The sequence below is a fragment of the Aureobasidium pullulans genome (assembly GCF_000721785.1).
Source record: "Aureobasidium pullulans EXF-150 unplaced genomic scaffold scaffold_21, whole genome shotgun sequence".
In the NCBI taxonomy this organism is placed as follows: Eukaryota; Fungi; Ascomycota; class Dothideomycetes; order Dothideales; family Saccotheciaceae; genus Aureobasidium; species Aureobasidium pullulans.
In genome coordinates, this window is record NW_021941041.1 from 159,709 (window position 1) to 177,069 (window position 17,361).

At 49.7% G+C, this 17,361-nt stretch overlaps 6 protein-coding genes across 6 annotated transcripts; 2 read left to right on the top strand and 4 right to left on the bottom strand.

The window, feature by feature from the left end:
- Window positions 1-203: 203 nt before the first annotated feature.
- Window positions 204-744, bottom strand: M438DRAFT_338379 (uncharacterized protein; the record flags this gene model as incomplete). The annotated part of the gene is made up of 4 exons (XM_029904112.1): window positions 204-223; window positions 280-400; window positions 529-661; window positions 725-744. 4 exons carry the CDS (start codon window positions 742-744, stop codon window positions 204-206), a joined length of 294 nt encoding a protein of 97 aa, XP_029757183.1.
- Window positions 745-1,110: 366 nt separating this feature from the next.
- M438DRAFT_348374 (dihydrolipoamide succinyltransferase) lies at window positions 1,111-2,947 on the top strand. Its single transcript, XM_029906133.1, has 6 exons — window positions 1,111-1,377; window positions 1,430-1,488; window positions 1,544-1,615; window positions 1,668-1,723; window positions 1,786-2,163; window positions 2,221-2,947. Exons 1-6 carry the CDS (start codon window positions 1,220-1,222, stop codon window positions 2,914-2,916), a joined length of 1,419 nt encoding a protein of 472 aa, XP_029757184.1. The 5' UTR covers window positions 1,111-1,219; the 3' UTR covers window positions 2,917-2,947.
- Window positions 2,948-5,799: 2,852 nt separating this feature from the next.
- Window positions 5,800-6,982, top strand: M438DRAFT_325161 (uncharacterized protein; the record flags this gene model as incomplete). The annotated part of the gene is made up of 3 exons (XM_029903080.1): window positions 5,800-5,853; window positions 5,912-6,294; window positions 6,379-6,982. The coding sequence occupies 3 exons, from the start codon at window positions 5,800-5,802 to the stop codon at window positions 6,935-6,937; spliced, it is 996 nt and encodes a 331-aa protein (XP_029757185.1). The 3' UTR covers window positions 6,938-6,982.
- Window positions 6,983-9,126: 2,144 nt separating this feature from the next.
- On the bottom strand, window positions 9,127-11,575 carry M438DRAFT_385062 (uncharacterized protein; the record flags this gene model as incomplete). The annotated part of the gene is made up of 7 exons (XM_029908964.1): window positions 11,215-11,575; window positions 10,253-11,163; window positions 10,056-10,158; window positions 9,872-10,005; window positions 9,604-9,817; window positions 9,333-9,547; window positions 9,127-9,283 (listed from the first exon to the last, which is right to left on the bottom strand). Exons 1-7 carry the CDS (start codon window positions 11,272-11,274, stop codon window positions 9,127-9,129), a joined length of 1,794 nt encoding a protein of 597 aa, XP_029757186.1. The 5' UTR covers window positions 11,275-11,575.
- A 1,027-nt stretch (window positions 11,576-12,602) lies between these two features.
- M438DRAFT_250213 (uncharacterized protein) lies at window positions 12,603-13,037 on the bottom strand (the record flags this gene model as incomplete). The annotated part of the gene is made up of 1 exon (XM_029899636.1): window positions 12,603-13,037. A coding segment is annotated over one exon (435 nt), but the record flags the coding sequence as incomplete, so codon positions are not given.
- A 2,086-nt stretch (window positions 13,038-15,123) lies between these two features.
- On the bottom strand, window positions 15,124-16,992 carry M438DRAFT_399476 (glycoside hydrolase; the record flags this gene model as incomplete). The annotated part of the gene is made up of 4 exons (XM_029909417.1): window positions 15,124-15,309; window positions 15,369-16,015; window positions 16,069-16,797; window positions 16,866-16,992. 4 exons carry the CDS (start codon window positions 16,990-16,992, stop codon window positions 15,208-15,210), a joined length of 1,605 nt encoding a protein of 534 aa, XP_029757188.1. The 3' UTR covers window positions 15,124-15,207.
- Between the last annotated feature and the right edge of the window lie 369 nt (window positions 16,993-17,361).

The following is a 17,361-nucleotide window of genomic DNA, read 5'->3' on the forward strand; positions in this document are numbered from 1 at the left end:
AATGACTCCAGCCTCGACCTCTTAAAAGAGTACCGAAGTGGAAAGCTCAGTGCTTGACTCTATACTTTTTTATCATCATGTAGAACGACTCGGATATGTGTGCTTCAACTGAAGTCTTTCTGAGGGGCTTGTTGAGAGTAAAAGGAAAGCATCTTGATTAACGGAAAAGAAAAGGTATCGATTTGTGCTCGTGGTATCTACATTTAGCAGCCTGGCGGAGGAGCTGGGAGATTGTTTGTCAGCGAAGAGACAGTGAAAGACAGGGAGAGAGTGACATACGCTCAAGGATGGGACAGGGCAAGTTACGCTCGTACTTGCTGCCACCGGGAGCGGTGGGAGGACGGTATGGGTCGGGGTGCTTCCACTGCTTGAGGAGTTCTTCGGTCTGGTCGAAGAGGATCTGTCCGAGAGAGAAAGAGGAAAGAGTCAGCGAGTCGTGTTTCCAGGAGAGCGATGGAGTTGTGGTGACAGGATTGACGGAAGCCAGAGGAGGTGGAGGGCGTGTGATGACGGAGAGAGGGAACTCACTCTCTGTTGTCTCGGCTCGCGGACGTTGCTGTTGGCTTCGAAGAGAGAGCGGATGTACAAGGCCTGGCCGCGCCAGAGATGACGGTGGACGGACCAGTCGAGGGCCAGCTTGAGTGACCGGCGGTACAGACGGCTACGACCAGAGGAATCAGTATGCGCCATGCGAGGTTGCACGTCGGGTCGGAAAGGCAATTACATGGCGGAGGTGTTGGCCATTGTGGGTGATGGTCCGGACGGTCAACCGGAAAGTGTGAGTCGAATTGATTGGAAAAGGGGGCGACACAGATCCAATGTTCTGCTGCGACTTTCTAATTCCTGAGCGTCCGGTATGCGCGACACACACCAAGCAGCAGCAGCAGCAGCAGCAGCAGTTGCTGACCTCTTGGCACTTCGTAGGGCTGAGTCCGGCTGGCCACTCAGACCGGCAAGAGTGCAGATGATCCCGGGCCTGCCCGGGAATGCTTTCTGACGTACCGACCGCTTGCTTGCGGCTGATCAAGACGGCCTGGGACATCATTTTCTTGCTATCCCCTCGACCTGCAAAGCATCATCTGCCAATACCCCTACCGCTTCTATACCGCTCCCCGACAAATCCAACTCAGGATCGCCCTTTCACCGCGACCTCTGTTGCTCTCGACTCTCGTTCTCCCCTCTTTTCTCGATTGCTTGCATCCTTTTTTCTCAACACACCATGTCCAGCCGTCAATGTCTCCGCCTGGCCGCAGGTAGCTCTTTGCGCCCTGCTGTTCGCGCCGCTCCCAGATATGCCACTCGCTCTGCCGCTGCTCTGAGATGCCTTTCGACCTCTTCTGTTTCGCGCTCTTCCGTCCTCCTGTCACAACAACCGAGGTAAACATGGCTGAAATCACCAAAATATATGTCCTCCTGACCACCATGCCAGGACACCTGCACACCTCATCCGCTCTTCTCCCATTGCCCACGTCCAAACTCGCGGCTATGGTGCGTCAATCTTGTCGGAATCCTACCTACAAACATACTAACAGCTCTATCGCAGCTGAGAAGGTCGTTCAGGTCCCTACCATGGCCGAGTCTATCACAGAGGGTACCTTGAAGCAGTTCTCAAAACGTGAGTTGAAGCCTCAGAAAATCATAAATAGCTATATCTGACCACAGCGCAGAGGTTGGCGACTACGTCGAGCAAGACGAGGAGATTGCTACCATTGAGACCGACAAGGTACACCATATCCACCATGCGCGATTTTTGTCCCGAAAAAACTAACCAATCACGACCTACAGATCGATGTCGCTGTCAACGCTCCCGAGGCTGGTACCATCAAGGAGTTCTTGGTCAACGAGGAGGACACCGTTACCGTCGGTCAGGATTTGTTGAAGATGGAGCTTGGCGGTGCTCCTTCCGGCGGCAAGGAGGAGCAGGCCAAGGAGGAGCCCAAGGCACCCGCTTCAGACAAGCAGGAGACTTCATCCCAGCCCGATGGTGGAAAGGAGAAGGAGGCCCCCAAGGAGGAGAAGAAGCAGCCCGAGCCTAAGAAGGAGGAGCCCAAGAAGGACGACAAGCCCGCACCCGCTCCCAAGAAGGACGAGAAGAAGCCTGAGCCCAAGAAGGACTCTAAGCCTCAGGAGGAATCTGCCTACGGCAGCCGTGAGGAGCGTCGCGTAAGACATGAACAATATCCATAGGTGTTGAGGTCAAAACTGACAAACTGGCTATAGGTCAAGATGAACCGCATGCGTCTGCGTATCGCCGAGCGCCTGAAGCAGTCTCAGAACACCGCTGCTTCGCTCACCACCTTCAACGAGGTCGACATGTCCGCCCTTATGGACATGCGCAAGCAGTACAAGGATGAGATCCTCAAGAAGACCGGCGTCAAGCTCGGCTTCATGTCCGCCTTCTCCCGTGCTTCCGTCCTTGCCATGAAGGACCTCCCCGCCGTCAACGCTGCCATTGAGGGCCCCAACGGTGGTGACACCGTTGTCTACCGCGACTACGTCGACATCTCCGTCGCCGTTGCCACCGAGAAGGGTCTCGTCACCCCTGTCGTCCGCAACGCCGAGTCCATGGACATGGTCGGCATTGAGAAGTCCATTGCCGAGCTCGGCAAGAAGGCTCGTGACAACAAGCTCACCATTGAGGACATGGCTGGCGGTACCTTCACCATTTCCAACGGTGGTGTCTTCGGTTCGCTCTACGGTACTCCCATCATCAACCTGCCCCAGGCCGCCGTCTTGGGTCTTCACGCCATCAAGGAGCGTCCCGTCGCCGTCAATGGCAAGGTCGAGATCCGCCCCATGATGTACCTCGCTCTCACCTACGACCACCGTCTTCTCGACGGTAGAGAAGCCGTTACCTTCCTTGTCAAGGTCAAGGAGTACATTGAGGACCCCCGCAAGATGCTCTTCGGCATCTAAATGTTGAATCGACTTCTTTCTTAATTACATCATAGTCATTGCGCGATCATGAAGGGCATTCTGATTCTCCACGGAGGATGTGGGTGCTTCAGGAAACCAGAGGGGCAAATCTCTCTTGTGTGTATATCTAAATTTTCCTTTTTCCCCAAATCATGAACGATCTTCTACCTTATTTCTGATCCCAATATTGCGAATGTATCTGATCTCGAAGCAAGACTTCGATCATGCATCTTGTGTCCTTGAGCAATGTCTTCGTGATTGGATCAACGGACGACGCGTTTTCGGGACCGGCAAGTGTAGCCGAGGCGTCGGAGCAGGGTCATCCCCCATACAAGCTCTGTAACCATTATCGACGACCTGCACATCGACCACGTACACATTCGTTCATCCGGATAGCCTCTGAGACATCTTACTGATACTATCTGGATACCATGAGACTTCTGTGGTTCAGGCTCGAGGTTTGAGTCGAGTATGGCAAATTTCAAGTTTTGAGCATGGTCATTCCAGAAAATGGACAATCATTGTTGCCAACAATCTGTAAATGCCTGGAAACCGAGCTGTAAAAACATTTTCTTCCCGTTTCTCTTTAATGGTTGGAAATTTCGTGCTCTGGTGCTAGGAAGTAGTCAAATATGCTCATTGGAATATCTATCAGCGATATCAAAGCGAAAGAAAACATATTGAGTCGTCTACGCCGCCATACATTGTTTGAAGCATAGTTAGACTGGGCACCCTGTCCGACCGATATCGCATCTTCTCCCTCCACATTCCGAGAACACCAGATTTTATGCACGACCGGAAGTTCAAGCCACCGCCAGGCTCCACGTCGACAAGCATTTTGACCGGACAATGCTCCTTCCGCCGGAGCTTCTGTTTCCACTCCCGTCAAAAAGCGTCCACTCTTTTTGGTGTCTATTCACCTTCTCGACTCATGGATTGAAGTTCAAATAGGACTTGCGCAACGGTATTTCTTCGAGCCTCAGCATGCTTTGCTATTCCACGTGGGCGTTCTTCGGTAGAATGGCATTAAGGTGCGGACCAGTGCGGACCAGTCAGTGCTGGTCGACATCTTACTGCAGTCCATTGGTCTCAGTGGAAAGCGTAACAGAATTACTCGAGTTCGACTTGGCACGAAGCCCTGATCAGTGATCAAGAATTGCGTGAAATCGCATGCTACACACTTTTTCAGAATGGCAGCAGGATTTGGTCTCTTGGGCGGAGGTCAAGTAATAGTGGTTATTGTGACTAGCATCTGTCAACACTTCATTGCCGTGTCTCCACAGCAGAATTTGGGACCTTGTCGTCGGGACCTCGAGAGCCGCTGAAACACCATCACGGTACACTAACAGACCAAATGTCACAGATCGTCAAGAAGAAGTCAGTCTCCGTCCCTGCGAAGCTTATTCGACTCAAACTGATTTTATTCCACGTTGGTCCCTTCCTGCCGACTGGTGACAATTCCTGTTTCTGCTGCTACGCGTGCGGTGCGATGCGATACGAAGACTGACACACATCACCACTCCTGGCGTTGCTCGAGTCTGTTTCTCGTCCTTGGAGTCTCAAGACTGCTACAAGTTGTTGCGGCGGCATCAACGCATCCTCCCACAAACAAAACAGTCTATCCAGTTGCCGAAGCAGTGTTACCATCCAGTTGGTATTGGCAAGCGATAGCCGTCAGACAGGTTGCGCACAGGCTTCCTCTCCTCCATAAGCTAGGACCCTTTATTCGCACATCATGGCTGAATGTATGTCGAAGATCTTCAAGCACGGCTCGCTCCCGGTGCATCAAATTACCAGATCTCTCAATTCCCCAGTGATACTCCAACACTAAGACCTCATAGTTCAACACTAAGATGGTCTTCCATTGGGACCATCAGTTGTGTATCCAGCTGCTTACAGAGCGCCGAACGAAAACCAGGGATTTGTATGACTCCTGGCCTGCCGATTGTGATAACAAGCCCGTCCAGTTTCAGAATCTGTCGAGCATTGCTGGTGTCAGTGTATAACCTTATAACAGCATGGTCCCTTTAACTCTGCCCTTCCCCAGTCTTGCAAGTTGATTGCTTGATATTACTTTCGTTGCTGCAACTCCTCCACATTCATTTATACAAGGCCTCCCTTGATCTGGACAGCTCTCTGGGTCTGGCGTCGGTCATTGCGGCTCAGCAATATGAGGTCCTTCTTCCCATTGATTTTCTTTGTCTTTGCGTGTTTCTCTCAAGCGCAACAAGCGTCAAATCAGAGTGCAACTGATATTCTGCAACTTGCAGTCCAAGAGTTGCCCACTTGTGCAGTATGTTGGACAATTTGAACCATTCAGATTATCATTTCTTGAAGCTGACCATATACAGCTAACGTGCACCATCACCACTCTTTCAGCATCAGAATGCGAGCTCACAGACATTGCTTGTATCAAAGCCAATAAGCCTCTCCAAGATGAATTGAGCGTGTGTGTCAGAGCGAGCTGCACGATTAAAGAATCACTCAGTAGGATCACCTCCACATGCTCACAACCAGAGTAGTTCGCTAATGCATCACAGCTGCAAAAGCCTTCCTTCAAACATTGCTGGGAGCTCCGTGTCGCAACAAGGAGAGAATTGGAACTCTCACAACATTGATCGCTGGAGGATTTGCTGTCCTGGCTTTCCTTCTTCGAGCGATTGCTCGACTACCCATTCATCATTCGAAATGGGGCCCTGACGACTGGATCATCAGTTTAGCCATGGTAGTATCTTAGTTTCTCATGTTCCGTAGTTCAAACTAACGGGGAGTTTAGGTCTTCGTCATCCCATTAACAATTTGCGCCTATGTTTGTAAGTGCTACATCTACGTACTCTTCCATGTTTACCATCTCTGACATTTGTCGAAGTGAACCAAATCGGCATGGGAAAAGACATGTGGTATGTGTCGTTCGATCACATCACACAGATCCTGGAGGTATGTGATAACAGTTCTCCCGAAACCACGAATTCTCAAACTGATAATATGATATAAGATCTTCTACTTCACAGAACTCCTCTACTTCGCAGCAATCGGACTAACAAAGATCTCCATCTTACTCTTCTACCTCCGCATCTTCCCTGACTGGAAGCTCCGCCGGATGATCTATGGTATCATTGGAGCTTGCATTGCATACATGGTTGTATTCATCGTCGCCACTGCACTACAATGCATTCCGGTTAGTATGGCCTGGCAGAAATGGGATGGCGAGCATCAAGGAAAATGCTTGAATCTCAATGCCGAAGGTTGGGCATCTGCCATCATCAACATTATCCTGGACCTCATCGTCATCATCCTTCCTATGCGCCAACTCAAAGATCTAGCCATGAGTTGGCGGAGGAAATTGGGAGTGATGATTATGTTCTTGGGTGGTGGATTGTGAGTTTCTCCTCCTCCTCCTCATACGCTCCTCCTACCTTGCTCCATCTTTGTAGTCGCAGCACTAACGAATCCATCCCACAGCGTCACAATCGTCAGTATCCTCCGCCTCAAATTCCTCATCCAATTCGCCCACACCGACAACGTGACTTGGGATTATCTGCCTGTAGGCTACTGGTCCGCAGTCGAAACCCACGTCGGTATCATCGTCGCCTGCGCCCCCGCCATCCGCTCCCTGACAGGAAACCTCCGCAACCGTCTTTTCCCCAAACCCGCCTCCCAGCCTTCCTACTACGACGACAGCACTGCACACAGCAGTAGCAAAAGATCAAAGGGCACAAGCAATTCTAGAAATTGGGGCAGTAAGAATGGAGCGGGGAGTAGATTGAGTTCGCTGAGTACGGCAAGAGGGGATAAGGAGTTTGTCCAGATTGACGAGTATGAGATGGATGTGGGAGGAGGTGGCAGGTTGAAGGCCGATCAGAGGAGTACGGCAGAGGGCTCGGAGGAGGGTAGTGTGAATCGTTCGCACACGCCATACGATGATATCGAGGCGGCACCATTGGCTACCACGGCGGCGCCGATTGGAAGGGGTGTGAATGGTATCATGGTGCAGACGGATTTTACGGTTGGAAGATCGTGATCGCATACCAGTCGAGAAGATAGTCTACACAATACTCTATTAATTAATCCCATGGCATTATTTGAATGGCGAGCTCGTTGGATATGCTCTTGTCCTTTACGATCGTCTGGACTTGTCTGTTTGTGCTTCGCTCCATACTCCCCAAATCGAGTCGTTGTCATCAAGTGATAATTCACACAAGCATGTTCGGACGAGTCTAAATGACCTGCTGCACTTCTAGACACACAGCCAAGGAAATATGCCAGGCAAGCAGAACGATAAGAAACACGAGGCTCAACCATTCGACCATGCCAGACAGAAGTTTAAATTGAAAAGGAAGGTATGCTCAAAAGGTTGCGTCAAAGCTTCCTTCCGAAAGGATGGCTTCGGAAAGGCAACGCAACACCTACGGGTCATGAGAATCGGAAACCAGCGTTGCAGACATTCATCACCTTTTGTTGCATACGCGACTGGTTGCCATTACCATCCCTACTGCACCAGTCGTTGACAACAAAAAACCAAACTCGCAGACGTCTCCTCTTCTGCACTTTCATCTCATCGCTTCCTCTTCTGATCAACAAAATCCCACGACCAACATTAATCCTTTTCAATCTACCACCAACATATCGCTACTTCGAAAAAGCGCCAAAAAGGTGATGCAGTTTAGCGTGTTCTCCGAGCCCTCCCCAATGACCGGTCGATGAATATTGAAATCTTGGATGTAATGTCTAGAAATTTCTTGTAGTATTGCTTGGGAAGATGGAATGAGGGAAGGGAGTGGAAGTGATCTTTGGTCGGGTTGAAATGCTGCTTTATTGTTATGTAGGTGGTTGGTAGGGTGGATAGTTGTTTATTTGTCCAAAGATCACTTTCATACAACGCTTTGGAAGAGGTAGGTACTCCTTAAGGATCAGTTCAATATGACAGCTTGGTTGGTGAGGTCACCGCACAGACTCTGGCGAATTCGTACTGACCTACATTGAGTATTCTTTTAGATGGATTGGAGCATCTTGATCTCTTTCGTCTGCTAGCAAGGTTTGATCGAGTGTTGGTATTTGTCGTCCGAGGTCGTCCGAGGTCGTGTGAGGGAGGAAGCGATTCATACGTGTTGGTGTTTACGATGCGTCTTGGCATCGCCTTTGAATCCATCAGGCCAAGTGCTTTCTCTTCGTAGCATCCTGAGCCAAGATGTAGGCATATACAGTAATATGATATTGCGGGGACTAGCTGGGCGAGCGGGGCATGTGCAATGCATTTCGTAAGTCTCAGATCCTTCTACTATGAGCATTAGTTGACGATTGGTTCGTGGAAGTTTGAGAGGAGGTTTAGTCTGTATAGTTGCAGATACAAATGGTCCGGGGGCATGGTGCCATGCAAAGAATCCTTCTATAGTCATCGAAAATGTAAAGTTATAAGAAGCTGCTGCTCTGGTCATAGTGGACTTCTTTCTTGATCATCTTGTTCATTCTGCTCGTTTATACTTGAATTCAAAATGCATTTCTCAAACGTCAGCGCAGTCGTTATTGCGACCCTGTGTGCCACTTCTCAGGCATGGGAAGGTGAGAGAATCAAATCCTGTCTTCGGCCTGCGTGAGCATAGTTCCTAACAAATACCAAAAAAGTCATCGCCTACGACAACGTCTGGTCCTGCAAAGCCGACAAGAACACCAAATATCGCAGCATCACCGGCGCCAACACCCTCACCGGATGCCAAACTTTTGGCAAAAGCATGCCTAACACGGGCTGTCGCGAATACAGAAACGGCGGTTCCTTCAATGGCAACTGCGGTCCAGAAGCACTGATTCCATGGTCGGTGTACATGAAAGGTGGAAATTGTGTCGTATGGGACCAGGCTGGCTGTCAGGGCAGGTACGCCGATAGCAATGGTCCGGTCAATGGATGCAGTGATTTCAAATCCTATGGGTGGGGTCAGATCCGCTCTTTCAAGTGTCAAGGCTGTAAGTTTGCTCGTGTCATATCTGTTTTGCGATTCACTGATGTGATTGATCAGAAGGAATCCGATGTCCGGACACAGATGCTGTATTGGTGACGTCCGAGAGTGGCCAAGGGCACATTTTCGTATATGGAGGAAGCAGAGACAGAAGTGCTGTGCAGCTGCGATATGGGCTTTTAGTTTCGAGAGACCAATCGAGATGTTTAGCATATTTGTCCTGTGTACTTCAGAAGACACCCTTCACACATGACAGAACTTATTCAGTGATGAGAGGATCCCAAGTTACCTCTATCTCCTCATGCGATTTACTGATCCGTCCGTCTCTTGTCCAAATCTCGAATCTGATATCAGCAGGGCCTACAATAACCTTCATATCAAAATCCGCACGATAGTACTGTCTACCAACACTGTACCTATACTTTTCGTTAGTACACTACCAGCTTGGTAGATGTGATAGCTTACCAGTGTTTATTTTTGAGTGTGAGTGCATGATAGTCGACGCAAGACTCCAACACGCAAAGCGGTTTGACCCCTTGGTGCTTGATGCTTCGTGGGAGATGCTCGGCGGATATGGATGACATGACGATCTGCGTGCTCCAGGGGATTTGTTCAGATCCTTTATTGAGCTTTAGGCAATATGGATGCGTAACTCCTTCCTTGACAGATACTCGCTGCCCCTTTGTATCTCGTAAACAAAAATGTCAAAGAAGGTAGACGGCAAGATTTGACCCACCTTTTGAACAAGCCAATGGATTTGGTTTTCTGCCCACTTTTGCTTATCTCGGCCATCGTGACAGATATCCTCGCCTTGATGCAGCATAGGGTCGTATAATTGGCGCACCAAGATGCCGTAGCTGTTTCGGCAACATCTTTCTGTATACACACTCACTTTTGTTTTGAGCTCTTGGATTCTGTTGATAACCAGACCATGACATACAGCTAGTTGTCTTGAGAAAATAGTCAGCATCTGTTATAGTTTCATGAGACGGACGCAGACTTACGGTTCTTTGGCCGAGAGAATCCTGATCGAACGAGCATTGAACAATTCGTCGCGTCCGTTCAGCTCATATCGCTTTCTCAGCCGTTGTTTCAAATAGGGTGAGCTTCCAAACCCTCCGGAGACTACTAGGTATGACTATCACTGTTAGTCAGAAGAAAGAAAAGTCTTTCGTTTGACATGCGTACTATGTTATCACCAGGATGACTCGTCTGAAGTTTTCGAATTTCGCCATCGATCAATGCGAACACTCGGTCAATCATCTCATCAAACACTACTCGAAGTTCGTCTCTGTACTCCGAATGCGTTAGAGATCAGTCACAGCAGAAATACGATCAGAGATTGCCCCTCGCCGAGCTGGTTGCTGGATATGGTCAATACTTACCTTGTGATGGTCATCATCGAATTTTGGATATGCGCAGCAGGGTAATTCATGCCAGGAGACAATCCAGGTATTGGTAGCAACAGGTCGAGCTCATCCTGTAGCTTGGACCCAAAGGAACATTTGTAGGTCGTGAATCTGTCCGACATCATGCCTCTTGCTACCCTGTCAGGCGATTCACGCAGCACCCTTGCTATGCGCCCAAGCCTCTCAGCTATTATGCTCTCGACCTTGTAGTCGATGAGAGTCGATCCTATTGCCTCTCCCTGGACTGAGCGAAGAGGCTCCAATTCTGTACGGAAAGATCGATTATCTTTGACCTTCAGCGCATTGATGTCGGTCGTTCCACCTCCTGCGTCACAAACCAGGAAAATATCTCCTACCTGATATGATTGTTTGGAGACATAGACCGCGGCTGCCTCTGCTTCGGTGAGGGAGATTTTGGCGACATGCCCTGGCTCGCTGCCAAAACCGGCCTCTCTGAGAAGCCCTTCGGTGTTGGCAATTGTGATGGGTGTCTCCCATGTGGTAGGCACACTAAACAAAAACTCCACTTGTCTGGTTCGCCATCTTGGATAGTTATCGTCAAAATGGGCCAAGATCGCTTCGTACAAGCAGCGCATGTAATCCACGAACGATGCACGTGCTTCTTGAATTGTGATACCAGACTCCTGACTATCTGGCTCTTCTCGATACCCGGGATCAAGCCATAGTTTGAACAGCTCCTGAAGAATCAAGTCGTCTCGGTTATGGTCGACAAGAAAGCCCCAAGACACTGGTTTACCACCCTCAGGTTTGTATGCGAGCACTGTGTCGACTTTGTTGCGAGTTTCGAAGCCGAGTTTACCAGGCCAGTGTTGAATTGTTGTTGGTTGGGACCACTCTGGAGCCACAGAGTACGCAACGCCAGTGCACTAGAATGTTGGTCATTCAGAGCCAAAAGCCAAGCGATGATTTGAGCATACTGTCATTCCAAAGTCGATGCCTATCACAATCTCTGGGTCAATGCCAGTGCTAGCCATCATGAGTTCTGATCGTTTGTTGTTATGTCTATCTATCAGTTGAGGGCATAGGCTGACGACGATTGAATGTTGAAAAGTTCTGAGCCACGATGTTCCAAGTCTCCAGATCGGACCACACTGTCCAGTCAAGGGCACACGCCATTAATCATAAGGCCAACCGAGAACCGACTGCCTTCCTAGAATGTTGACACACATCTGCAAGCCGTGTACCTAAGCGCCTTGTACCAGACATATTGCACGATGCCACTGTCCAGCGCCTCGGTGGCGTCAGACTGCAGCCACTGTTTCACCTACCGCACATTTGATGTGATTTTGGGATGCTCGTGGTTACATCCAGCCTTGCTGCGGATGTAAAGGGGTAGGATGCGATAAGGAAAGAACGACCAACGAAGAGACGCGTCAAGCGCCCGGGAGACCGTCGCGCGTCATCCCGCTTCCTTCCTTCCCCCGACTTCAATCCTTCGCACACACGCATCGGCCTTGAATTGAGATGCGTAATAGCGGTAAACCAACTTGTTCGCCAACAGACAAATACTCCGCAAGAATTATGTGTCGAATCTAGGTAGCTAGCTAATTACTCACCATACCCATTCAATGCCAACAGCCAAACGCAATTCCAAACTTCGAAAGAGCTACAACACAACACAACACAACACAAAAAAGCATAGCATAACAAAAGGGGTATCATCTCCGTTCCCAGGCACAACTGAAAATCAACTGCAGTATCTTTCATCAAACCCGTGTCACGGCCGCTGTGTGCCTCTAGACTCCAACCAAGCTCTTCCTCTTGATCTCGCCCTCATCGGTGGCGCGTGGGCGATCAAACCGCTGAGCTTGTCATCAATTACTTGAAAGTTATTTGTTGGCACTGTACAGGTCTCGTAGCTGTCGGCTGACCATTTTTGTGTCTGAAATTTTTCATGACGGTATATTCCGAGTTGTCTTTGATGGTCCATCTGGCCTTTGGAGTCCTCATGACCTGCTAGCTGAAGACCTTCCGAATCTCTTGAGATGTTGTTTGGTGGTACATGAAGCAGAGCAGTATCAGAATCCATCTCAACTGGCTGTTGAAGAGGACAATTGATTGTCGTGAACCTCGCATCAGGGCTCTCAAGCTCCGCGATGAAAACAGGAGGTTGCGGCAGTGAGTAGGTAGAGCGAAGGCTTGCGCTGTCGTCGGAGAGAAGATGATATTTTCTCATGTCGGAAACACTACCGACTCGAGAGAACTTCCCCCGGTGTAGAGATTGGTCCTTTTCATATGACGGTGGTGATATGACCTCCTGCTGGTTTGTTGCTTGCAATTCGCTGATGGGTTGCCAATATGTTCCTTTTGAGCAGAGAACACCCATCGCAGCGTTCAAGCTCTGATGTGCCAAGTTAAGTCGTGCAAGGTTGGTTGCGACTTTGGGAGAGTCTCTGAAAACAAAAAGACTCCGGTTCACGAAGCCGACGCGTCCGGATTTGGTCTGTAGGTCTACTCTTGCCGGCTCGACTAGAGCAGCCACGCTCTCCAGACAGCGTTTGGTGTCGATGATTATGCTGTCTATCCATTTTCGTTCGTCGGTACTGAGGAATCCAGACTTTTGTTGTCGCATAGTTCGCGCACTTTCGAGAGTGGACGATACGTGCTTGGTGGAATCGAGAAGATCTCGTGTCTGCTGACCGACAGCTTTGAATTCGTAGATGACTTGGAAAAGCCGTAGGGAGATGTTGGCAGCGCTACCCACAGCAGTTGCTGTTCCAACACCGCCGTCGAGAACCATTCTACACGGCCTTTTGTGAGTCTCTGGTGGGCATAAATGAACTGTGGGCTTCCAGAAGATCGTGAGCTCGACACAAACTAGTCTTCCAAAAGTGGAGTGGGCGTATTGCCTTGTACAGGGCTTGCATGCTATGTTGGAAAGGTGGCAGGAGAGGCTTGAGTTACTCTAGCATTTCCTGCACTGCCTGCGTTGAAGGATCCGGAACTTTCGAGATCATATGATTAACGCATTTCGAATTGGGGGGCTAAAGGACATGGAGACTCGTTGCCTAAGCCCTGTGGCGAGGCACTCCACGCGGCGAGACGCATCACGGCGTGTGATTTGGACTGTTGGTGTGTACCGACAGACTGGGCGAGATTAGTCCACCATCCTCTGGCGAAAATAGCGCATCAGAAACATTGATACCAATGCAGTCAGACCCGTTAGACGCGGCGACAATGCAATCTAGCTCTTGCAGCCACCACGTATGCAATGCAGAAGATGGAGACAACAGCGAACAGCAACATTCACGCAGATCGGGGACTCACCAACAAATATTGTGTCAAATACGGATAGACCGATAGTATTTGTGACCAGGATGTGAGCAACCTGTGAGCGGGACAGGACTATGGTCCTAAGGTTACAAAAATCGTTGACGCTTCGGAGGCCAGACCCGAACTTACCTATGATCCCAGTGTTTCGCTCGATTTTGGAAGCCGACTGTTTGACTAATTTCAACAGGAGACAAAACAGATAGAAGACAACAAACCGTGGGAGGGTCGCGTCCTCCTGGATGGATGTACCTCGGCATTGAACACAGGAATCGTTTAATGTGACAAGCCAGGCTCGCTGAAAATCAAGTAGAAGTACTTCAGAGTGTCATGCTGTCTTCTTTAGATAAGAACGAACCTCTCACGTCCTGAAGAGCCGAACTCACAAACTCTGGGGTCGCCTGTGATGCCGTAGTGGGTTGGGTCGTCTGGTTGGAGAACATATCTGCTGTCGAATATAGAAGTGAAGCCACGGGGCAGGCATTCAGGTGATGGGAGACACACCGGCCCATTACTCTTCGTCAATCCTTCGCCAGCACTTCGCGTGCCATCTCGCCTTGTCCATGGAAAAGGCGAGCCTAGCTACTACGGTACCATACCAAAGACTTTGGGGTAATGCCAAACGGAGTGGCTTCATGCGTTCGGATGCAGCCATCTGTGAGTTTGCTTTCAAACACAGTCTCTTTGATAGCGGCATCTATAGCATCTTCGTACAGCCCGTCATTCGCATCCGGTTGCCCAGGTGAATCATTTCCGGAGACAATGGGATCCATTGTGGAAAGTCTGCTGCCTGGAGTAGATGCAGGGTTAAGCGCATGGGAGACTACCAGACACAGGCCATGTTCTGCAGATGGTCATTGTCGTCCGATGCTGGTATAACATAGTTTGGAGTTGAACGCGACGTGATACAGCTTGATAAAGTCGACACAATCTTTTGCATCACCAGAAGGATTTCATGGTGGCTCTCTCGACTCCTGACCCGACTTGCTGCAAATTAATCTACGCGTCCCGGTTAACGCTTACTCGGCTGTGCCGATGTTTACCTAGCCGCCCACAACTTTGAGCGGCGCAAAGAAGCAGCGATCAGCTAAAAAAAACCTGCTGCGTGCATATCAACTCATAGTCGCAAATGGGTGATGAGACAGGAGGAAGCGCAGTTCAATTCCCGTGCCGATCTCAAGTTGGAGAGTGCGCATCGCGGCAGGTCCGAACCACACATGCTTGGCAACAGAACACGATTGTTCGCAAAAATTACACAGGAAACCGCTTCCCAGGCAAAAACAAATGGACAGAGAACGCTTAGAGCAAAAGCAAAACATACAGCAGCAGGGATTCCCACGTGGTCACCCACCGTAGTACTAATCTGCCGTTCAACTGCTTATGTATGGCAGAGCGGACGGGATGCCCAGTTTTCAGCTGACTGTGGCCGTATGTGCTTAAGACATAATTAACTCAGTATATGTTCCATGTGTGTTGAGAGACCCAACTGGTCCAGCCGTAAGCACAGTGTCTTCCTCTTTTGTCAACCACAACACTTTGCTCATGACCGAGGTATCCACCCATGGTATCTATTATTGATTGTAAGTAAGATACTCCATGTCCTCCGTAACTCCCTGGCTGTACGTGTCTTGTTGTTATCATTATCGTGGAGGACCCGCAACACGTAACGGATGTGCTTCTGTATTGTAGACCCATGTGTTCTTCGTGCTCCCTCGGCTGTCTTGGACATGATATGGGGCATCCTGATGTATATGTTAGCAACCTCGACGTGACAAGCAACTCTCCACTTGTGAAACTTTACCTCCAAATGTGTGAGATACACATATTTCATCACTTCGGCAAAGACAAAGCTCTCTTGTACGTCGCCTTTACTTCCCCCTTCGTCGGCATTTACGTCAGTGAGTGAGCTGAAGCCAGAATCCGTCCGACAATAGCGATTGATGGATTCGAATGCAGCCCAAGACCAATCTTGATATTTTGGATCTTTGGTCGCTCGATAAGCATAATACCATGTCTCCAAAACCTCAGGCCGTAATCGGAACCTTCCGTCAGTGAGTCGAATGGCCTCGTTGGGGTCGCAGGGATTGTTTTCGCTGGCCTCGCAGGTGGTTGACCAGGTCACGAATTCTCCCCCAAGGCCGGTTTTGGTTGACTCGTATATAGCACCTGCTGCGTCTGCGATCGAGAGACCATAGTCTACAAGAGTCTGGTTGCTCGTGACCATTCCGCCAAGAATAAAGTTTCCACCAGCAAACCAGGAAAGCGACTCCATAGAATTCTGCAGATTGCCTCCGTCCCAGGATGATAGCAACGTCCACTCTGGGTGACCATAGGGATGCGACCCAATCGAACGAATCGTCGAATCTGCTGCAATGAGCCATCGTTCCAGATAGGACTGGTAAAGATCGCTGTTGTATAGATATGCCTTTATTAGATATTCGTAAAAGGCTGCCAATTATTAGTCACCGGTCATCTCAATTCGTTTGTGCATCAAGTCTCACAATCTGCAAAAGCACCCCAGCTACCCTTTGAGCCCAGAATTTGTCCGGTCTCCACGCTGATGAAGGAGCCAAGGAGTCCCGGATACGGCTCGCCAGTTGCTGGCTGTGGCTTCAGCAGATATTCTTCGGCAGTTTGAGCCAGGTGGGCATAGGTCTGGTTTCCAGTAATGTCTGATAATCTTGCGAACTCGAGTATCATAGTTCCAGCGCCGGCTATAGTATTCTGGGTGGCTTTGTCTGTCTGACATAACGCAGGATCAACCCAGTCGCGAGGAACGCCACTTGGAGTGTCAAAAGCACAGCTCAGCGCATCCCCCAACGTAGTCATTTGGACGTATAACGCGTGTCGAAGATCTGGATTAGTGACCATGTGAGAGAATGGACCATGAAGCAAATCCCAGGCTGAGATCATGGCGGCAAAGTGTCGAATAGTGACCTCAAACACCTGGATCCTAGAACCTCCTTTGACCACCTTGAAATCCAAAGCAGCGATAAAATTCAGGATCTGGACTGCTACTTCTTCGTTGCCAAACATGATGGCGGTCGGCAAGGAATCGATGGCTGTAGCGCCGTACCCACCAAAGTCATCCTCGCAAGTATTGCTAACAGGATGTAAAGTATCGTGACCGAAGCAGTATTTAGAATACCCATTCCAAGCGTGTTGAAACGCAGCCGCAATCGCATTCTGTCTAGCTGTTTGGACCGGCGATACAAGAACTGGAGGATCTTCTGTTCACTTCAGCTCATTTTGCTCTGATCTAGGACTGAATCCATACCTCTTGATGGAAGACTCATACCAATTGAAAATCCTCGTGGAGAAGCAGAGCCAAGCGGGCTCAAAAATGCGAGAGCCATGATTGTGCAAAAGGCAAGAGTGGCTTTGAACGCTGTACGTCCCCAGCCAAGTCTCCCCAGTCTCGCCATGCTGTTCGAGTCGGTAGAGGTGAAGCGTGATCTCACGAACAACGTCGAGCTTTGTAAAAGTCCAGGTTCCAACTTGATCTTACCGTGTTCTTTCAGAGGCTACCACTCCAACTACACCGCGATGATCGTTGCCGGGCGGAGAAACACAAGGCCCATCAAGGCCACCCACCTTCAGCGGCGCAGAATGCATCCGCTTATTTTAATCTATCTCGTTTCGACCCCGTGTCCGCGATCAACCCAATCACCTGTCGTACATTGTCGCCGCTCATTCTAAGAGGAATAGCCGCCGAAATGACTCGCTGTGGGACAGTGACAGACCAATCCGAAGGCTGGTGACGGGGAACAAGCGGAGCCGGCAGGTTCCTCCTT